General features: G+C 40.5%; 1 protein-coding gene across 1 annotated transcript in view; it reads right to left on the reverse strand.

Moving 5' to 3' along the window:
• Positions 1 to 23,720, reverse strand: part of B3GALNT2 (beta-1,3-N-acetylgalactosaminyltransferase 2) — a 27,965-nt gene extending 4,245 nt beyond the window's left edge. The window contains exons 1-8 of the mRNA XM_058019395.1: positions 23,572 to 23,720; positions 11,441 to 11,588; positions 10,069 to 10,169; positions 8,795 to 8,988; positions 7,718 to 7,813; positions 3,106 to 3,216; positions 2,224 to 2,302; positions 877 to 1,060 (exon numbers count right to left, since the gene is read on the reverse strand). Coding sequence (XP_057875378.1) covers positions 877 to 1,060; positions 2,224 to 2,302; positions 3,106 to 3,216; positions 7,718 to 7,813; positions 8,795 to 8,988; positions 10,069 to 10,169; positions 11,441 to 11,588; positions 23,572 to 23,665 — 1,007 coding nt within the window. The 5' untranslated portion in view covers positions 23,666 to 23,720. The remainder of the gene's footprint in view (positions 1 to 876; positions 1,061 to 2,223; positions 2,303 to 3,105; positions 3,217 to 7,717; positions 7,814 to 8,794; positions 8,989 to 10,068; positions 10,170 to 11,440; positions 11,589 to 23,571) is intronic.
• Positions 23,721 to 23,737: the final 17 nt, after the last annotated feature.

Raw genomic sequence — 23,737 nt, forward strand, 5'->3', positions numbered from 1 at the left:
TTGCAAATCTGTAAGAAATTATCACAAAGATCTAAGTGTTGACATGCAAACCTCCTTTTAGAACTGAAAGCATGTTCAGTTTTTCAGTTACATTCATAGCCATGGAATTTGTGACATAAGTGCATAATCTTGCAAGCAACTAAACTGAATTTTGGATAAAGCACAACTGTCAACTGTATTTCTTACTCCACAGCAGCATCAATTAACTGAAACAGTTATCTCAGAATAATGAAATCACTGCAAATTTAGAGGTAGAAACTTACTGGATTAACACAGACTGCATTTCACTATGAAAACTCTTCCTATCAGCCTTCTGTCCCTGCTGTACACATGCTCCCAATCCTTCCCCTCCACTCAGCACCAGTGTGGCCACATCTGGACAACATGTGCAGTCTTAGACTCCTCAGTACAAGAGGGACATGGCCATACTGGGCGGAGAGTCCAGCAAAGGCCCATCAAGATGATTATGGGACTGGAGCAACAGCCACGAACTGAAACACTGAGCAAGTACACAAACTGGCCAAAAGCCATCCTTTAAAATACTACAACTGCTAGTTTTCAGTTAGATACAAAGGAAAAGAAATTACAGGGAGAAATGAAAATTTTTACACCTGGACTCTTAGAGCAGAAGCCTGTCTTGCCAGCTTGTGCAGATTTGAAGCACCAAGGGTCAGCATTAAAAAAACAACAGGCACTGCCATTTTACTCACTACATGCATGCAAAGTGCTGAGACAGAAATACAACTTAATGAAGTAAATCACATAAGGCATCTATTTCATGGAACCTATCAAGTAACATGATCTGCTAGATCATCTTGCACTACAAACAGCACCATTCCGAAGAGAAAATAAGAAAATACTTTCTTTTCTACTTACCATCGGTAGAAGTTCAGCAGTTTGGAGGGAACGTTTCTGTAAGTGTCAATCACATCTACAAAAACAATGTCATCATACATGCTGCTTTCTTCCTTCAATAAAGCATCTTCCTTCTCAAGGTTTTTAATGTGACTTGCAAACCTTTCTGGGCGAGTATGGAGGCTTTTTAAAAGAGCATCACCTTCTGAAAGAAACAGAAAGAACCATTATTAAATAAAGATGCATATTATTTCACATTTCTCTTGGATCATACAGGGCACACATTGACAAAATGAATCTGAAGAAGCATTCAAATTAATGGGGTTATGAAAATCCTACAATTAATTTTAAAATTTCTACAAAATAGTTTAAGTTCAGAACAACAAATATTTTTTTGTATAAGGCCTGACATTAAAACATTAAAGTAAAAAAGTATTCTCTTCCTCTTCGGTAATAAAAGAATTCAACTTTCTAAGGTTCCTTTATATAAAGATCAGTCTGGGACTTCACTATTTCTCTTACTGTAGAGTAAAAAGGCCACTGTCAGTTCCTCCTAAGTATATGTATTTAGCATAAAAAATAAACAATGCTATGCTAAATATAATCAAATAGGCATTGCTTTGATGTAGCACCGATGATCCCTGCTGAACCACACCACATAACTGCAGGTAAAAGCTAAAAATATATTGCAGATAAGGAGGTAGTTTGTGGTACTGAAGAAAAGTTTGTCAAACAAAATGGAAGGGCTTCAGCACACACCTCAATTCAGGCTCCTACACAGCAGACAAGACAACAGGACTGCCCAATTGTATCTGCCAGGCCTAGCTAGAAAAACACAGCAATAACACTCAAGGCTTATGTTGGACCAATAAGAACACATTGGTTCCAGTACTATGTGGTCAAAATCTTAGAAATTGGAAAGACCTCCACTAAAATCTCAACATTCTGCTGAAATAGGTGCAAAAGGACAACAACAGGGATGGGAACTGTTTGTCCAAATTGTTAAACATTGTGATACAGTACCTCTAACTGCAACAGAACTGGAAAAAAAGTGTGAAAAATATCAGGGAAAGATTTCAGTACATGACATTTTTTAACTCGATTTTGGGTAACAAAACACAAGAAGGAGAGTCTAGATAAAAAGACAAAGGAATGCAAGTCAACTGGAGTGGCTGACAAAAGGCAAGCAAAGGAACCACATCAGAACATTGACTTAAAGCATAAAAGAGCCAGGAAGAGAATGTTTCTGCTAAAAAAAACCTAGAGTGACTAAGTTCATGAAGGCAGCAGAAATTATACTCAGCAGTGTAATTTAAATTACCTGTTTTACCATCACATCAAATGTCATGCTACGTTTTGTGGCCTTACCTTGAATAGTGTAGATAAAACCACCTGCTATTCCCTCCACTCCTTCTGTGAGTTCATGTGGCAGTGACCCTTCCCCTGCCTGTTAGGAACAGATTAATTGAAATTAACAGATTAATTCGTCTCTCATTATTGATGTGTTTTCCCCTCTGATTTCAAGGTGTGAAGTTTTCTGGCAACTAAGAATGAAATTAATTTAAAGCTCTGCTGCTTCAGGCACTGGCATAATCACAGAACCACAGAACATCCTGAGTTGGAAGAGACCCACAACAATTATTGATGTCCAACTCCTGGTCCTGCACAGGATCACCCCAAGAATCACACCATGTGCCATGGAACACTAAGACTAAGATTTTTAACTAAAGTTTTGTGGCATTTTTTTAAGTTTCACCCAGAACTAGCAGTACCACTGAAACTTTCAGGAAACTAGTTTCAAAGTTGACAGCAAAATGCAAAATTATTCTGGCTAAATTACAATGACACAGGATGTTTAGGCAAGCAACAATGTGACATGAAAAGAGACACTGCCAAAAAGCAAATACCCAGACTTTATCCCATCAGTTGGTATTTTAGCACCTGTGAGCACAGGATTCCTTTAGCACAGGATTTTTGACCCTGTGATGACATTTTGCCATCTCTGATATACTGATACTGCTTCACATTCTCACAAAAACAATGACAGCTTTACTCCTCTCAAAATAAAATGCCACTTACAAGTGTAATTTTTTTGCAAGAAGGCAAAGCAAAACTTCTTTTCTGAGACAAAAGGAGAAGCCCAACTAAATTAATGATTTACACAGAGAAACACAGGAAAATAAAATGCTAAATTCTCAACAGTTATAGGAAAAATAGAAACATGGTGGAAAGGAAGGTGAGGGGACTCACTGTAATGACTCTGAAAACACCTCCTCCATCATTCACCATCACTTTATGAAGGTTTCTTGAAACCAAGCCCTGAAGATCCTGGCTCTCCCACACAATGGTACCTTCAAAACTCTGGTAAGAGAGCAAAATACAGTTATGCAGGTATACAAAGACTTTTTAAAAATGGAAGTCAAACAGATTGGGCCCATTAAAATTATTTTACAATAGTCAACTTCACACAAGATTTAGCTTGAGCGCATAACATAAATGTTTTACTTACACTTCAATAAAAATAAATTACACATAAATGAAACAGATCTGTGAAACTCAGTAACATGTAATCAATCTTTTAAGACTAATCATTAAGACTATATTAACTTTTAACAGGAGCATAGCATAAAAGACTTTGGCTTTCTAAAATCATCAAAACAGCATTTAAAGGTGACCCAAAGTGAGTTTTTAAAAATCAAATGTAAAATCTGCGTTACAAAGGGAATACATTAAAACAGATTTGGAAACAAGCTCAGCTTTTATCGTTATCTGCCAAACAGAGATCAGAGACTGGATCCTGACACCAGCAAAACTCAAAGAAAAATACGGCCACCTTTATGGCAGCAAAGGCATGACAAGCTACTGTAGGACTCACAGAAGTCTTACCTCACATCTTGGCTAGTAAGGAAGAAAAAGACAAGTGAATAACTTCAAAATTTTCTGGTTCTAACAGTCAAATTAGGCTATGCCACTCCATGTTTTACATATGTATATAAATATAAAATATATATATGTGTGTGTGTGTGTGTGTAAATTCTTGCATTTGAAAGGACTTAATCTCAACTTTAAAATGACAACCCTTGAGAACATGCAAAGGAACAGACGGTAAGTGGTACAAGTAAGAGTATTGGTAGAATCTTATTTTTAAAAAATTTTAAAGCAATTTCTCCCTTATGGAAGGTAGGGTTGTTATACTCCTGACTCCCAGATGAACACATTCCATTTTGTCTCTCCCACTTTTATAGGAAACACACTGGTTGTTAGTGTGGGTGTTGGAACAGAAAAACAACTTGTTTGTCCATGCATCTCTGTTGCTGTAGGAAGTCTGTTTACTTATACCAACCTCTAATCTCTTCCCCATTTCATCTTCCTTGTACACTAGAAACCTTCTCTAAAAAATCCTTCAGCTACTGAAACACCTTTAAGTCTAGATTATAGTTCAGCTTACTTTATTGCTTTCTTCTGGAAGTAGGTCTTAGGATCTGCAGCAGCCTCAGTGTTTAATGACAGCTGTGTGTGTACTTCAGAAGTCTCTCATCTATTATTTAAAATGCCAGGTTTATAAGCTAATAATGGAGCTAGCCAGTGTTTATTCAAGCCTGACTTCCATGCTCAATACCTTCCCCTTGTTTCACAGAATCACAGAATAAGCTGAATTGGAAGGGACACATAAGGATCATCCTATCCAACTCCTGACCCTGCAGGATCATTCCCAAATCACACCCTCTGCCTGCAAGCATTGACAAAGCTCTTCTTGAACTCTTGGCTTGATGCTGTGACCACTTCCCCAGGGAGCCTATTCCAGTGCCCAACTACCCTCTGGGTGAAGAATCTTTTTCTAATATCCAGCCTAAAACTTCCCTAATGCAGCTTCAGGCCATTTCCTGTCCCTGTTCACCACAGAGAAGAGATCAATACCTGCCCCTCCTCTTCCTCTCATGAGAAAGCTGTAACTGCAGTGAGATCTCACTTCAGTCTTCTCCAGGCTGAACAGACCAAGTGACCTCAGCTGCCCCTCAAATGCCTTCCCCTCAAGGCCCTTCACCATCTTCATTGTCCTCCTTTGGGCACTCCCTAACAGTTCAATTTCTTTCTTACATTGAAGCTGCCCCCAGCACTCGAGGTGAGGGTGCCCCAGTGCAGAGCAGAGCAGGACAATCCCTCTCATGCCTGGCTGAGGATGCTGTGCCTGAATGCAGCATCAGGACATGGCTGGGCCTCATGGCTGCCAGGGCACTGCTGACTCATACTCAGCTTTCTGCTGTTTGCTTAATTATTTCTCACTTATCAAAATAAATGAACCAATATTAAGACTTTTCCTAGTGGCTCAATTTCTCTTTTTGCAGTGACTGTCATCTCCCATTCCAATGTTTTTTGCTGTAGGGATTGGGCTCTAATCACACTTCAGTGTCCTCTTTATAGACACAACCTCTGGAAAGTTGTTTAGTGAACAGGAGAGTGCTTTAGGAGCAAGAGTCTTTTCATGCCTCAGCAAGCAGAGACATTACAGTTTTCACCACTGACTATTAGTGATACTGACTTTAAATGTACCAGGAGTCTTAATCAGTCACTACCAGTGAACCTCGGTGTAAGGTGTCCTAAGGCTGCAAGCTATCATTATTTTCTAGGTTGAGAGACTCGTAAGCAAATTTTCTAATGGCTTTAGCCCTCAGCTATCCTTACTCTAAGCCAGTTAATGAAAGCTGAGGCCTGAAAATGCTTCAAGCAAAAACATTAGTGGCACACCTGAGACTACATCATCTGTTTTTCCCCATTGAAATTCCAGCCTTGTTGCTGCCAGAGCGCAGTGGCATTTACAGTGAATACCGAACAAGTGAACTGACATAATGCAGCCCTGCCAAACTCCTTTCCTAATGTTAAACACTGCTGTGCCTTTTGTTCCTCCAACTACTCCCCATCAGTAATACAGAATATGTGCAGTAGAGTCCCATCTTCATGCAAATGGCCCAAGGCTTTTTGACAAAATAAGTGCACTGCTAAGACCTGTCTGTAAGAGCCCTGTTTGTTTTAGTTATCTGCTGGTGCTTCTGCTGTTCTGTGCTTTCAGTGGTTCCAAAGCTGAATAATTGATTCTGTCTCTCACAATCTGGCCTGCCAGATGCTTATTCTAATGCTGCATTTCCTTTCCTTTCCTTTCCCCAAGACAAGCAGAAAGAGCAGCACTTCAGCTGCAACATGAATGAAGCTTTTCAGCAGTCTGTACAATCCATTGCTTCTTCAAGGTGGAAAGACAGAGAATAGACACTGTCTCAGACAGCATCCTGTGACAATTAAACAGTTCACTAAATTTAGTGCTCTCAAACAAGCAGACAGGAACACGTGGGCACTGCCACCTCTTCTGAATCACTGTGTGTGCTTCAGCATCCTGAGCATCACAGGAGACTGCATGCTGTGCCTAAGCCCTATTAATCTACGTTAGAAACATGGTGTTACCCTGTAAGCATTCAGTGCATGACACACATCAGATTAAGGGAGCCCACACAAAGAAATATATGAATACTAATATTCTTTCTCTCAAGGAAGCATTTCCCATCTGCCTCTCAGGAAAACTGCAACCATTTATAGCAAAATTACAACTGCCTGGAATTTTAGCATCTCAAAACAAAGTCTTACAGGGGAAAGGCTCACCTGATAGACTACCAAATTACTGGGTAATCAATATTCCTTTTAAAAACGTAAAATAAACCCTTAATCATTTTAGTATGAAATTAGATTGCCAAAGCATATGCACAAAATACTGCAAGTGGTCCGCTCACCTGAAAGGTCTCCTGCCAGCATAACAACCTGCAGAGTATTCAGTAAACACTGTCTAAGATGATAAATCAATCAGTCAGCTGCAGATTCCCCTTAAAATTAATAGATTTCCAAATGCACTCATTAGTATAGAGCCAGGGGAATAAATCAGGGAATAAACTGGCCCAAACTGTCCTCTCTTCCCTCTTCAGTCTTTTCTTTCTTCATTCTTTCATAACACAATTTCTTTAGTAATAAAACAACCTAGACTTGAAGACAACTTACAGAAACAGCAGCAAGAGTCCAGGAAAATATTTAAATTAAGGGAATCTGTCTAAAATGGTAGCTGAGATACCTAGTGAGAGATCACTAGTCCACTGAGACCAATTCCTTGTACCTGACAGGGTCTGCTAACTAGAATTCTCCTTCACCAACCTTTATTCATTAAACCTTCACTGTAAAATCATCACAGTATTTTCCTAAGGGTATTCTGTTCCTTTTTGCAAAATCATCACGGTATTTTCCTACGATATTCTTCTTTTGTGTTAAATCCTCTTCCTTCCTATGCAGCCACAAGTATGTTCCATATCCCTATACCAAAAACAAACAACCCTGTCACTGCAAACATAACACACAATATCCTGATGTTATGTCCAAGACATCAGATGCAGAAACCTCTTTTCCAGCTGTTCCCTAGAAACCTGTGCCATCCTCCCCTTCCTATCTTGTGTGCTAATGTCTGATAAAGCAGAAGGGGAAAAGAAGCACCACATGTTCTGCTGAACTCTCCCACAGAATCAAAGCAGGTACAGTTTGCAACCAGAAATAGATAAGTTTTCTGAAGTTGCTACTATTTGACAAAGTAATTTTTTATCAATTTATATTTTCCAGGCTTATGCTTTATAACTAGCTGTGATAATAGGATGCTGTAAAACAAATATTGGATTTCAGCATATCCCTGCAACTACTTACCCATTCTGGGATTCTGTGAACTAACATTCTAGAGGTTTTCACTCGCCCTTTTCTGCCTCAAGCCAAGGCCACTTTTATCAGTCAGTCTGCCCAGATGACTTAAAAGAACTGCTGGCAGTTCTGGCACTGCACATACCTCTGGCAAAATGAACTGCTCTACTGGCTTGTACCACAATCTGTTCACCTGCACTCCGCAGCTCGGTGGACTAAAGCGAGCACTGAAGATGGCTTCCTGTGAACAACGGGAAATAAACAAGATTAAAAAAAAAACACAACACACATTGAAAGTGCTACTGCATTATACAGGCCATAAAATGGCTCTTCCATAATAACAAATTACAAAAAGATTCTGTATTGCCAAATTCCAATCTTCGGAAAACAGTTTCCAAGCTCTCTTATGATACCAACTTTTCTCCCTTACTGGAAGTAAAAATCTAATGCAAATAAAATTATCAGACTGAACATTTAGGAACTCTACAATTTAGGAAACATGAACTTGATTACAGTATAACTTTATTTTTTTTACGGCTATTATAAACCAAACTCCTTGGAAGTTCATCATGGAAGTCATAGTTTACTGTAGCACAGGCAGAAGTTTTGAAATTGGCCTATCAAATTGAGATAAATGTAATCTATCAAATACAACAATATTGCTCAAAATTTTTTTTCCTCCAAATCACAAAGCTATTCTATCAAGCCCATAACAGCTTGGGACTGGGGGAAATTATCAATGAAGTTTGATTATTACCAGTAAATTGTATCAGTTTCTAGAAATCTTAAAATGCCTTGCCAGAAAACAGACAAGAAAAAATTACAGCTGTCCTGCATCTCTGCTTGAAGACACTAAATATACGTTTCTGCAAGCATTTTAAATATATTAGATAGCTTAATTTTTATTCCTTAATAACCATCAATATTTAGAACACCAAATACAAACAAAAAAATGTGCATTGGAATTAAATGTAAGTGCTCTTTCATAACAGCATCTAGATTAACACATAGCACTTGGGGAATTTCATCCTTTTTTCATCCAGGATGTGCCTTTATATATGTATATGAGAATTTAAAATGCAACAGAAGAAAAATATAATTCATAAACTTGTCAGTTAAGTATTTCTCTTCTAACTCACCAACACAGCATGTCACTTTCTTTAAGAACTTAATGCACAGAAAAGAGATATCATGCTTTCAAAAAATAACTACAGCACTCTACCTCATGTTCTGCCTGGTAGAGCTTTACAGTGATGTTCCTCTGGAATCCCACCCCATCAGCCTCATAAAACACCCCGAGGCTGGTGATGACAATGGGGTAAAGCACACGGAAGTTCACACTGACAATTCTGTCTTCAGACAGCACAGAAGGGATGTCCTCAGGGAGACTGAATGCTTCAATTTCCTGATTCAAAACTGAATGAAAAGGAAAGGCCAGAGGTAAGGGGAGAAAAGTTCATAGTTCCTGGACACACACAAAGCACACTGCCTGCATGCAAAGCATTCTGGTTAATTAGCATGGCTAACAAGCGCACAAGGATAATCAAACACTGGAGTGAAAGAAAATACAATGGGCTGCACATTGCAGCAAGAAAAAGTTCAGTGATACAGCAATCCGCAGGCTAATAGCAATTGCAACTCAATGCCTACATATCCACTGGGCAAAGATTAGAAACACAATAAATCCACAGCAGGAAGACAAAAATGCTATTTGACTGCATGAATACATGTATATTAGCATAATAAAATAATTATTCATGTATCAAAATGGCACACACCTCCACTTAATTCAGCTGTCTGCTTTTCGGCATTATCGCCTACCTAAGCCCTGAGGTACCGTTTATACTCAGAAACAGAGGATTTGTCATTCAAAGAGAAAGTAACAGAAATTACATTTTGTGTTCAATCATGGCTCAGGTACCTAGCAGTCCTTAGTTAACTCGTATTAAAGAGCAAGAATGAAATAAAATCCAAAAGGAGACAGGAAAAATATACAATTTTAGTTAGGAATTTTTGTATGGTATTTAAATTTTTCCTCCATTTTACATTTCTTAATTGTTTTCTCTCTAAAGCAGAATCAAAAACCAATCAGCCAGACTTGCTTAGAGAATTCACTTTGTCACCAGAGAAGTCCATGTGACACTCAAGACTGTCACCTTGCTATTTTATTCACATTTGACACTATGTCAGGTCATTTTGCCTCTCCAACTTCATTTAACACATACTTCAGGTAAAAATGTGTTGTACATGGGAGAGACTGTCTGGTGACACAAGAAAAATGCGAATCCATTAGAAGTCAATGGACTGCCCTTCACACGCCCAGAAATCTCTCCCTTTCTGGCCTGCACATAGTACCTACAGGAAGGTTATGCAACAAGTTCTAGGAGGTATTTGTTTTCAAGACTAGCTGTCTCAATGAAACTCCTCAAACCACTCTCAGGAGAGATGACTAGCTCTAGTTCAGACCACAGAATTTTTAAAAGTCAACTTCTATACCTGGGTTGCTGATGTTCAGAAGTTTGCAGGAGTAGGGGTCTTCTCTGTCCTTCACTGGCACAGCACAACCATGCGCACCTATTATAAACTTCACAAGGACACTAAAATAATTTGCTTTTATTAACACCAGTTCTCTTCCCTCCTCCCTCCATCTTCAATAAACTTAATTTTATCACTGTGACCTGCCTTTCACAGGGTTAAGATTTTGAACCTCTTAAAAATCAGCAATGACAGTTGGTATGCAGAGCAACCACATGAATCCCCTCATAGGAGCTCAATTCCAAATCCACAGTAACATTTTACATTATGAGGTCACAAGAAGATTGGCAGCTAGAAATGAGATAAAAGACAGCTAGCACACTAAACAGAAAAAAGACCTAAGGCAACACTGAAGGATCCCAGAGACCTGCCCCTGCTAGCTCGGGTTTGTTAGTTAATTCAAGATTGTTTAAATACTACGCATTCAAACGTCAATGAAAAAAATAGTAAGAAAAAAGACACATAAGCATCAAAGGAGGAACAAGGATTCCAGACTGTCTGTTACAATGAAATATTTCAGCTTTGGGCTGTAGCAAAACAAGAGGTTCCTCTCCAGCTCCAATCATGGTTATTCCTTAGTAGGAAGACATCAAGTAAGCACAAAGAGCAAGGATCCACCTTTGCCTATCTTTTCACCTAGCAGCTAAATGTCCTCCCAGAACTCCATATAAGCTATGAAAGGTCACTTTTTAGATGACTGAGGTGGCTGTGCTGCACTCCAGGCTGCATGCTGACACAAATCTGGGAACAGCAAAATGCTCTCAGTGCAAGGCAGGTACCAAGGTGTGAGGATGGCAGCAGCATTTCTGGGGACAAACTGCTGCAGAGTTTCTCAGCAAAAACAGACCTGTCTGCACATGTCAGGTCTATGCAAGCAATCAGGAAGTGCCACTCACACTGCAGCAGTTTGGTGCACCTGGTTCAGTAGGAAATAAACCTGAACTTTACAGTTGAGGCTGTTTGCAAGAGCTTTTGTGGTTCTCTCACCAAATGCAATCCTGCCTGCTTTCAAAAATCCTAGATTACCAAGGATTCAAGCTGCACACCATACATTGCAACACAAAAAACAGAAAGGATTATACATCACTAATAAACAGTGGCAAGTAATTGCAAAAGCAAACAGCAGTGTATAAAAAGTAGTTACAGCCCCAGGCAAGAAGTATTCTTATATACTATTAAGCAGACTTTTTAAAAAATCTATCAGAATACAAGATGCTAAAAAACAAACAAACAAATAAACTAGGAAACACTTTAAAACAAAAATTATTAAATCAAGATATTCCAGCATGACAGCCCTGCCCCCCTGGCCAAACCACAGAACAGTGAAGGTTACCGTTGGCTCAGGGCAGGATGTTCTTTCAGGTGCTTGAACCAAGTGCTCCTTATAACCCTGCGGAGCTCGTGATTGTGCCGAGCTGACAAAACCCCCACAACAACATCATAGTGCTTCAGCTTCCATTGAGGAAAGAGGGACAGCGGACCTACAAGGAGAAAGTGACAAGTATTTACTTTATGCACATATTACCACAAGCCTGAGTTGCAAGCAATAATTAATTCCAGCCTTCCAGAACTTAAAGGGGGCTTACAAAAAGGAGGGTGAGCAATGCAGACAGTGATAGGACAAGGGAAAGGGTTTTAAACTAAAACAGGGGAGACTGAGATTAGATGTTGGGAGGAAATTCTTTATTCAGATGGTGGTAAAACACTGGAAAAGGCTGCTCAGAAAAGTTGTGGCTAACTGAATCCTGGGAATTGTTCAAGGTCAGGTAGGATGGGGCTTTGAGCAACCAGGTCTGGTGGGAGTCATCCCTGCCCATGGCAGGGGAGTTGAAATTAGATGATCTTTAAGGTCCCTTCAACCCAAACCATTCTGAAATTCTGTGATTAGAGGACATCTCAAAAGCAAGAGAACTGAAACACTAAAAACAAGCAGCAGTATTACTTTTGTATTCTTGGTTCAGAATCAGAGAAACATTTTCAATACATCAAAACCTTCACTCACATGCCCATTTTCCCTGTGCTTCCTAAAGTTGCTGGGACCACCTTTCTGCCTGACAGTTTCAGTGTGGGATCTCAAGGACCATTATTTCTAACCTTTTGAAGTGGAATACCACTCTGCCTTCACACAGGGTGTTACATCCCTACACAGGAATGCTCTGGCTTTATTCAAAGCTGGATGCCACTGCCAGTACTTGTAATCCAGGATTTAGCTTGTGCTGTTTTAATTTAGAGATCATGAAACCTGAACTTGATTTCAAGCAGGATTATGACCAGATAGAGACCTGAGAAGCTCTGATTTAGAGCCTGTAAACAGTCAGGCAAGTAGCTAAAGTGAATTTGCTTCGTTTAATCTATCCGACATCCTAGAGTTAAGACAGATTTGTATTTAACTTTAGCAAAGGATTACTTCCCTCTCATCTCACTATGTTTTTCACTGGGCTGCAGATAAAGAAAACAAATATAAGTGGTGAGTGCACTTTAAACAACTGCGTATAGCACAGACAAGATTTTTTAGAATCTACTTAAGAGACTAAAAACACTGCCAAGTCTGTATTGTGAACTCCCACTAGAAAGAGTTGATTTATTATCCAGACTCCACCTTCTGTACCAGCACTCCCTTTCTCCACTTTGAAGTTGAATAGATGGGTTCTTTTACATTGCTCACTAACCCAGGACCTCACAGCATGTGCCACAAAAACTGCTGTGCCAAATCCCAGCAGACATCCATCTAGCCTTATATCCCACTGTCAGTGTTCAGCAGGCAATGGAGAGGCCATGGTCTTGCTCTGTTCCATGCTGAATCAATATCAAGATTTCAACAAGATTTTTTTGTTGTTGTTCTTTAGGACCATTTCCAAAAGCCAAATAAAACTGCTCTGGAATTGATTCTCAGAACAATGCAAAAGCAGAAAAACTACAGTGATGTTTCCACAGGTAACCTTTCCCATTCTATTTCCCACTAAATATTTTAGTTCTAATAATGCAAACACTGATTTTCTCTAAGAAGGTTAAGTTCCACCATTATTTAAATGAAAGCAGCTACAAGATTATCAACTACTTAAGCTGAACATTAACCTATTAAGAGAAGCTTCCATCAATTTAGGCTCAGAACAACTTAAAATCCCAAGCAATGAGCCATTAGTTACAGTCTTCATTTTTTCACTGAAGTTACTGTTGCACCTCTTACAACAACAACCATAACTGAGTTGATGGTGAGGTTTAGGAATAAGATTTGTTTGCTACAGAGCAGCAAATCTAGTGCCCTATAAATACCTGAAGAAACTTTTAAGTCAAACACACTGTTCAATCAAAATACCAATTTAGTTTTCCTCTATACAGGTAAATATAATTTATCCAGAGGCTCTGCATGTCCTCATACATAGCCAGGTCATTACATAGCCAAGAATTACCAACTCTCCAAGACAGCAGAGCTACATGAGACAGACATATGTTTATAAAGTACAACACTATAGCAAATCCCTGCTTACACATCCCTTTTTTTCCCTTGTTCTTCATCAATCCTTTGATTATTCTTCAGCCTTAATTCCAAGCCTTGCAGTATAAAGTTCATAGGTCTAATATGACAACTAGACTTGTGGACTGCAGATGAGGTACTGTTTGCACAGATTTCTTTTTTAAGACATCACTTTTAACAAGAAGCAGAACCATCCCACTAAATCAAAATTAAAGAAAAATAAAACTAAGGGCACAAGTGACTTGACTCAGAATAGCATAAGCTAGCTTGAATGAATTAAAAAAAAAAGGCAAACTAAAAATAAGCTACTCAAATCAAATATACTTTTAATTAGTTTCTGTTTTAAAATGAGTGAAGCTTTTCCTTATGAACCATCCACATGGGAACAATGTTAATGTCACAGATGCTTCAGAATTAATATCCTATTACTTTCTGAACAGCATTGCAGTGGTCTATATTCAGAAGATTGTCTGTCTTCTCTGTCCCAAGAGTTATGTAATTTTACTTTTAAAACCACTGAAAATGAAAAAAAAAAAAGCAAGCTTACTTTGACAAAACAGACAAAACATTTTTTTGCTTGTTAGTAAAGATTTCTACTTCCTATGGAAAAATAGGAAGAATGCTAAGATTTCAGGAAAATAGATTCATATGCGTTTCTCTGAACTCGCACTATTTTAAAAAAGGTAGATAAAGTGAGAAGTACAGGGAAAAAATAGAGCTATTATTAATTTATAAGAATAATTCCAATATGAGCATAAATATTTTCTGATGCAGCCTAATTTAAGAGAAAACATTGCTGATCTCAAAGTCAATAGTGACAATTTAGACAAGCAATCAATACTTGCCACTGAGGACCAAAGCTATTTAACTTCCATGCTATTTCTGTGCACTTTTAGGCCAAAATTTTCAGTGTTGGACTGTATCATATCATATACATTGCTCTCACCTGGAACTGCTTGTGCAAGTCAATTACACCTCTATATTTTCTGATTTCAAAGACAAGAAAAAAAACTAAATTCTGTAGTTTGTGAAGGGGGTGAAAAAAAGGAAAAGAAAAAAGCTACACATTAAATTCCATTATAAACCCTAAAAGTGTTGCAGACCAAAGGTATGAAAAAGGAGAGGAAGCTTTCCAACCCAGAGGTCCCTGCCTACCTTGCTTTTGAACCCTTACTTATTCCAAGTTGCACCTTGGTTGCATTACTTACCCCAGGACTTCTCAGTAGAACCTGAGATAAATACACAAAGCCTACTTGTTAATCCACAGCAAAACCTACAAACACATGAAAGCAAGCAGCTGCCAGCAGTACTTGTGTCAGCTCTAAGCTACCAAGTCCAGTCTGTCACTACCTTGTGTCACATTGTTCATGGTAAGCTCCTACTGAAGCTTTCTTGGGCTCTGCTATTTGTAAGGACTGGCTTCCACACAATTCTCTGACATCTGACCACACTTGTACTTTTATTGGTAAAGATTTTCACCTCAGTATCAGCTTCAGGAGGCTTTCACAGGATTCTCAGGCACCAGTTTTCATGAAATGGGTGAAAGTGGGGGTGAGGCTTGACTGAGAACCAGCAACAGACCAAAGTTTGGGAGAGACACAGGAAAAAATCAACAAGTGCATATGTAGAGTACAAAGCTGTGCCATTAGAAGACACAACTAAAGATGCAGAGGTGTGTGTCCTGCTGAGCTGGCCATGGAAAGAGGTCACCACTGACAGGCAGTCTGCTGACCCTGCTCAGATTTTAACCACCTCAGCAGCAGCCAACAGCTCTTGAAGTTTTTCAAAACCCCAAACTACAAAGATGAACATGCACCTCTTCTTCCCATGAGACTGATTCTCAATAAAATGTCAAATTAGGCTGTTAATTATATTTGCTTCATTATAAGGAGATGAAAAGAGTGAGAGATCATTTAGCTTGATTTTGTCAACAAACACAGTCTTGCTAAACATATTTCTATTGATGAGTCCCCAATCAACTACTAAATTTGCCAGTTATTTTCAGTGAAATTTGACATAATATGTAGTCCATAAAGTGACTAAGTCTCCACATTTCATGCAACTGGAGTGGACAGAGAAAAGACTCATTAGTGCTGCACTGAGAAACACAGCAGTGTAGGCTTACTTGCAATATCAGGCACCAGAGCACCTCCACTGGACACAGCTAAAATAAGTAAGCTCCACAGAAAGCTGGGCTTTGTGTCTTCTGCTACCAATGCAGCTTTTTTTCTTTTTTTTTTCTTCCTGAATAAATCAATGAATGGAACTAAGTAGGCCAAGCAGAAGTTATTTAGAATATTCCCAACTAATCCACTTCATAAGATAAGCAACAGTCCTCCAAAATAAAAAACCCCACACGTTTTTATCTCTGCCTATTCCTGTGATTTTGCAGCCATATTCCTGAGGTTTAATACTTTTTTCTTCTCTGCTGCTTTGCTAAAGATCCAAACAAACACGACGGAAGGAATTAACTCAATATAAAGATTTGTATTCACAGAATGCTGACACACACAGAGAAAAAGAACAAACCAAAGAGAAAAGCAGCTCTCTCCCCCTTTTAATCTACTTCACTTAAAGTAATCTGCTACAGCTCATCTGCGTTACATGTTTTGCTGCAAGCAGAGCTACCTGACCTCCCTGCAGTGCCGACTTCACCCCAGAGCTACAAAGTGCCAAGATGTGCACCCCTGGTCTCTGCAGCGCTCTGTGAGGCAGGCAAGCTTTTAGACAAGATTTACAGATTCAAAGAACAAAACCTCTGCAGGCAGAGGTTTCTGCTTGTTTTACATCAACAGCATTCCTTAGAAGAAATAGGACAGCAGGGTCCTTCTGAGTTGCCAAGTGGCAGTAGTAACAGTGGTGGAGTGATGATACCCTAAAACACCTTAATTATATAATACTTGCACATTTCTAGACAAAACTGGGAACAATGGCTAAAATATCAGTAGAAAAGTCAAAAGAAACAAAGTGAAATCTTTTTTCAGCACAAACTGATGCCTCCTTTTCTTTTTTTATTTTGTGGAGGGAAGGGTTGGGGTTGTGGCAGGGCAGGGGAAGCAGAGTATAGCACCTTTACCTGATGAAAATCAGCCACCAATCCCTGCTGCCATGGAGCAAAAGTCTGCTCCCAGGGAAGGCTACTTGCTCTCTTCTGGCTGTTCTACTCTGGGCAATTTACAGGATAACTGCTGAAAACCTTAATTCAGCCAACTCTGGCAGAATTGTCCTCTTTGCCCCCTGTTCCAGTGCCAAAATACAAAAATACAATGCCATGACACTCATCAGCAGTTCGCAATGTCTCGGACATCTGTCTACAGAATAACTGAAAACCCTAAAAAAAAACCTCAATTAATTTGGAAAATAACATCAGCTTATTTTGTGCCCATCAAAAGTTAGGGGATTGTTTTATGTTGGGGGTGGCCTATCCATGAATAGCCATGTCATACAAAGATCTTACAGATGAAGGGTGGGGGACCACTGGCATTTGAGGCAGGACTGCACATCTCCTGCCAATGCCAAACCTGACCTGCTGAGTTTCAGTTGCCAAGGCCCCCAGTCTGTAAGTCTTTACACGCCTACAAAAGATGAAATAACTTTGTGACCAAGCAGGCTACTCCCTGACAGACAGGGCTACCAGATTTCAGACAACATTCTTTCTTAAGAAATTCCCATATTTTAGCAAAACTTCACCTCGTAGCTTGTTCCCACATTTTGGTTCCATTAGGCCAGTGCCTGAAGAAGTACATGCTGTGCCACAGGACAACAGATGGCATACAAGCAGACTCTAGAAAATGCTGGGCTTTAATCTGTTGCATAATTGTTCACTAGTAGAAGACTGACTCTCACAAATCCAAATGGGCCAATTTTTAGCTGCCACCCCCCCCCTCAGAAACGTAACAGGAATAACAACTTAAAGGGCAGCAGCATCAGCAAAGCAGCAGCAGATTCCCCAGAATGTGTGGGGCTTTCTGATTAGTCCCTGTAGCTGAAGCCCGACACTGAGTAACTTCCTACTCAATAAGATTTGTGCCATCAATTAAAACACACAATTAGCAATGAATCCACCTGGAGTGCTAAAAGCAGGTCTGTCTGTTCCTTCTCAAGTTTCTGAGGTCATTTTATAATTAGCATTTATCTAAGACTTTTACAAAAAATTAACTAAGCTTCCTACTCATGAACTTTCTTTGGATAGCACTTGTTTGTAACCAGTTAGACAAGGATTTCAATTAAACCTAAAAGCATGTTCCTGCACAAATCTTGCTCAGAAGTGTGAATTACAGTCTCATTAACTGATGAACAAAAAAAAAAAAAAAAAGCAGGAAGCCACTGAAAACAGGACACTAAAACAAAGGCCTTTGGTATCAGGATTGATCCTATTTATTTTTTTCAAATTACTAAGTAGCTCCTACAAGAAGTGTACTCAATCTTCTGTGACACCAAGGTAAATGTGATCATGAGCACAGGGAAAGTCTGAACACTGCACAGGGAGAGACACAACTGAGGGCCAAGAATGCAGGCAAACTACAGGCCTTTCACAAGGGGTGGTTAAAAGGAAGACTTTATTACAAAAGGTACGTCCTAGAGAGGAAGAAAATGGATTGAGTGAAGACTGGAACACTGTTTACATTTAAAGCCATCTGACCTAAAGATAAAAAACCAAACTGTTTTCTAGAAATGTTTTCTATTTCTGGAACTGTTTTCTATTTTCCACTACAAGTTAGAAGTACCTGAAGTGCTCGAGTTAAGAAAGCAAAGGTTTAAAACAGACACCTTTGACCCCTATGGTTACATGCTGAAGACATACTTGAAGGAGGACAAAGACCCTTTTGACTGAAAGGCTTAAGAATTAAAGGGCATAAACCAGGTGCAAGTAGTAAGGTCAGGCTAGAAATGAGAACATAATTTTAATCAGGACAACAAGCCTCTGGAACAGCCTCTTCCTATGACTGCCAGGAATCCAAGTGAACAGACAAAAAGCCACCCTGAGCACTCACTAAATAAATGTAGGCTGTCCACCTGCCATTTTATGACAGAAACCAAGAGCTGCTTAATAGAAATAGTAAGCACAATTGATGGCTGGGATTGTCTATTCCAATCTTGTGTGAGTGAGTCAATGAAGCCAAGGTAAATAATCACTAAAACAGGTTATCAACTTTTTGACAGATTTCCATTTGAATGTGTGGTGATGATTATTTGGGAGGGTAATTAAACTCCTCAAATACAGAACTGCTGTTCACTCTGTCTTTGACCTCTACTGGTAGCTAATTCTGCAGCTGTTGAGATAGCACTCAACTGTTGTACACAACTATACAGAAATACCAGAGAATATAGAAATTACACATTTTTATGTCACAGCTACTGCAAAACACTGCCCCAAGATAAGATTTACTTTTTATTCACACCAGGGATTCCAGGTGATAGGTAGTAAAGAGCAGCTGGAGTAGTAAACAAGGAAAAAAAATTACTCAAGAGAAACAAGACTGGCTTTATCAGGCACTACCAGATCCTCTTAAGTAGCTTCAGATTCAAGAAGCCTTTTAAGAAATTTAATAAATTTTAAAACATTTCTTTCTTTTGTATACGAAGTCACTAATGTTCCTAAAACTCTCTGAATAATAACAAAAATACAACACACAAGACATCTGAGGTCCCTTGGCTCATCCTTTCTTCTGCCAAGGCAGCCATACCTACACCTTGTACATTTTGTGGTACTTTGAAGGCTAAGAGACAGATTCTTCCTTAAATACCATGCAAGGATTGGGCCTACAAAAAGACAACACATGTACAGTACTGAGCGTTTTCCTACAGATGACATATGTTCTTATTTTAGCGGAGGCATAGTTATTCCTCCCCTCAGCATGAGCACATTACTCAGTAGTAACTTTACAATAGCATTTATTTACAACTAAATAAAGCCTGCACAGAAACCATACACTTGCTCTTTCAATGTTAAAAAACCCACTTCCTAAAAATCCTAGTTCTCCTAACACTATCCAGTGCAGCATGGTTTTACAGCAATGAACATCAACTCCAATAACAACTGCCTGAAACAGGGGAACTCTGAAGAGCAAAGCTGCTTCTCTCGTTCCCCAACTTCCCAGTTCCTCCCCCTCCTCAGGGCTGCTCTACCTCAGGAATTCCCATCAGCCTCTCTGGAATGAGCTGGGCAGTGAAGTGTCCCTTGACTGGAGCAGGCACCAGCCCCACCATGGGTAAGGCGAGGGTGACACTGCCCATGGGGAGGAACTCCTGCTGCCTGACCAAGGAGGGAACGACAGCAGCAGTAATCAGTCACCCCCGGACAGCCTGGAACATTCCTTACCTGAACTGTACCCTGAGTGGAACACACTCCATAGTCACTGGATTTTTGAAAATTCCAGCAGTTACCAACCAAGGCTCAGGGTTGAAATTTATGAATGACTAAAGCCAAACATCTGAAGAACCCTAAGAACTGGTCCTGAGTGAAGCCTTTGGCTCTCCTGTACCACAGCAGGCTATGCAGGATGTCAGTGACTCCCTGAGCAGGATGTCTCTCGGAGCTCACAGATGCTCCAGTTTGCAAAGTTCTGAGGATCAGCATCCAAAATTGATAAGAGGGCCTGGGCTGAAACCTTACATTCCTTGAGGCTCAACTCTTTCCCACTGAGAAATGCCAAGATATTTGAAGTGAGTGTTTCACTGAACTCCAGGGGAATTTTTAACAGGTATACTTCTATACATTGATACCCATAAATCCCTGTATATAAATATATCTCTTTCTGTCAGTGTGCATGCATGTGTGGGCTGACTTAGATACTCTTCTGCCAGTGTAGCATGAATGTTGTTGTCTGGGATGTATAACCAAGTCACTGTAGCAATTACAGTAAATCCAATCACTTTGTAAATGTTAAATTAGTGAATTATTAAGTGCTGCTAAATCCTTTAGATCATTGACTAAGTCTGAGACTAAGACTGGACCTAGCTGCACCTCAGCTCCATGAGGAGTTTAGAAAGTAAGGGGGTCCACTCTGAATCTCATGACTCAACAGGAGGGTCTCCCTTACCCTTTTAAAGCATCTTCAGCCTCTGTGCAAATCATTCTAAATGAATTCTAACTTGATTCTTCCTTCCTTTCTCAATCCATGAGGCTATTTTTTCTTTTTTTTTTTTCCTCCCCCGGATCCTCCTCCCCGTCCCACTGCAGGGCTGGGGAGCAGCAGGAAATCAGTGAGTTGGCTGCAAGGTTGCAAGGTGCTTAGTTGTGAGCTCAGGTTAAATTCAGAGGATACCTGGGTTTGCTACTACCTTTGATGGTGATTTTTTAAGCAACTTAAACCACTCATTTGTGACAAATTGGCATATTTGACTGGATGTCAAACAGAAGCACAGATTACTTAGGAAAGCACAGAAGAAGTCCAAGTTTCAAATTCTCAGAAGAACGGGGTTGTGTTAACTGGCATGATTGTACAGCTGTGAAATGCCAGCTGAAGGTGGCTGTCAGATAAAGGATGGAAAAGGAATTATTTACAAAATGCTGGGAACCTGGTTAGAAGCTGCTTATCAAGATAGCAAGAATAACAATAAAAGGGTACTATACCTAAAGGAAGAAATAAAACTCCTAAAGGCAACTGAATTAATACTGCCTTTGAAAATGGAGCACCTGCAAAATCAGTTAAAGGAAGAAAATTAGAAAAAAAAAAAAGTTGGAGGAAAACATCAGATTTATGTTTATGTGGGCTTTCCATCCTCCTGACATTGTATAGGTTAAGAAATTAATTGTACCCCCTGAAGAATGGAATGGGAACATATGGGATGACCTTGATGGCAGCAAACTGATGAAAGCTGATTCTTTGCTTCCCTCAGATTCCTACAAACATGAGCTCAGACCCATCACTAAAGCAAATCCTGTTGGCCCTCAAAAACTGACAAAATTCCACACAGATACAGGAGCACAAATTTCAATATTAATGCAACAGGATGCTGAGAAGCTGGGTGTACAGCTTGGACGGCACAGAGTTAAAACCACTGCAGTGAATGAATGGAGCAGGTGTTATTCACCAAACCAAGAGTTTGGTGAATAATAATTTATTAAGTTAAAAAAGTTAATTTATGGCTCTGGGCGAGAAGCAAATGTTGCCTACTTGCTTTGCAGTGGAAGATCACAATGGAACTACTTTGCCTTTTGGTCTTTTGGTATTTTGAATATCCAAGCTTGGTGCCCAGCAGTCGGCTGTGTGTGGTCCTTTGGTTCAATCCTGCCCCTAAACCTGACAGAAACCAGGGGGTACAATGCAAGTACTTCATGCAGTCCCTGCACTCCCAGTCCAAAGACTACAAAAAAAAAAAAAAAAAAAAAAAAAGAATAACAACAATTAATGGATACTTTGAGGTACTGGAGGAAACATACACCTAGATTTCCTATCATTTCTCACCCTCTGTACTCACTTTTAGGAAAGGAAAATCACTTTGTAAATTAGTCATTGATTAAGTGCTGCTAATTCATTTAGATGCAAACCTCTGATGAAGCTGGAGACCAAGATTGGACTTAGCTGCACTAAGCTCCATCAGGAGTTTGAAAAGCAAGGGGATCCACCCTGAATGTTGCGACTCAACCAGAGTCAACCCTTATCCTTTTGAGTCTTTGGTCTCTGTGTAAATCATTCTAAATTAATTCTAGCTGGAGCTTCCTTGGGACACTTCATCCATGCAGTAAGCAACAGAGAGAACCTCGATATACAAGTTTCTTAAGCTGCTCTTTTACAAATTTGTGTTACTCCTACTTTTGCTAATACCTTTAACAGTGAATATTTAAGTGACCTAAACCACTTATTCACACCAACACCAACTGAGAAACTTCTGGATTTTCTTTAGAAATGTTTACTAGTGGAAAATACATTTACATGGGAAAGGCCATCACGAGATTCCACACTGCTACTTGTAACTCCAAATTAATGCTCTGAAGCTCTGAAATAGCACTGTCAAAAATTAAGAAAACCAACTAAGCAATTCAAACGTGCATCAGGCTAGAAGTTCAAAAATTTTCTCCTTTTTTTTATAAAAGGAAATTGTTTCCTTCCATTTCTTTTATAATTCAAGTGTGACAGATGCTGATGTGATATGCAAAAGCCAGAATACAGACAGACACCTATACAACCCTGCAGCTTCAGACTATGCAATAGTGCAATTGCTTCTTGCCTATTTGCACTATTAATTGCCACTGGCAATCAGCAGACTCTCGTTTCCTCGCAGCTGTGCGCACCCTGCATGGAAACAGGCACCAGTTCAGAGTGTGGGTCCATTAGTGAACAGGCTACTGGGTCACTAAGCACTTCTAAGCACACTCCAAGTAAAAAAACACCATTACGTGTTCATGTACAGTATTTTCTAATATCGTCAAACAGCACCTGTGGGCAGCTGACAAAAGTTTCTGTTCCAACAGATGTCCGCTTCCTCAGGCATGAGGATCTGTGGCCTGAAAACTACACCTCATTTTATAAGGAGCACAAGGTAAGCCCTCAAGGGTCGGATTTCACTTGTGTTGGATGATACCCGCTCCTATGAATAGCTTTCTGCAGCACAGGGGTTTTAAATCCCGCTGAGGCAAACACGACGCAGTGCGAAGAGCTATTCCTAGGACCGGGAATGACGCGACACGAGCGGGATCGGTGGGAATTTCTTCCCCACGTGCCTCGGTGGGAGCGGGAGGGCACCGGCGGCGCTCTGAGGCGGGAGCTGCAGCCCCGCTCCCGCGGCAGCCCCGCACCGCCACCGCGCCCGGTGCCCCCGCGTCGGGCGGCGGAGCCTGCGCTGCTCTCCGCCGCTCCACGGTTCGAGACGCTCCCTCCCGCCCGACGAACCCCGCGGGCACAGCATCCCCTCGGCTCTCCCCTCGCCTCAGCCCCGTTACCTGCCCCGCCAGCCCCGACCTCTCCGCGCCTGGGGAGAGAGGGTGGAGGAGCCCAGCCCGCCTCGCTGCCCCAGGCATCGGCCGCCGCCCGCCCCTCTCCTACCTGCCGGGTGGGTCCCGGGGCAGCTCAGCAGCAGCCAGAGGTGCAGCGCGACCCCGACCACACAGGGGCACAGCAGCACCAGCCAGTTTCGCATTGGCCGCCGCAGCCGCCGGCCCCTTCCCCTTCGCGCCGGCCTCTCCCAGCGGCGCCGGCGCGACGGCCCGGC

The sequence above is a fragment of the Melospiza georgiana genome, chromosome 3, assembly GCF_028018845.1.
Source record: "Melospiza georgiana isolate bMelGeo1 chromosome 3, bMelGeo1.pri, whole genome shotgun sequence".
In the NCBI taxonomy this organism is placed as follows: Eukaryota; Metazoa; Chordata; class Aves; order Passeriformes; family Passerellidae; genus Melospiza; species Melospiza georgiana.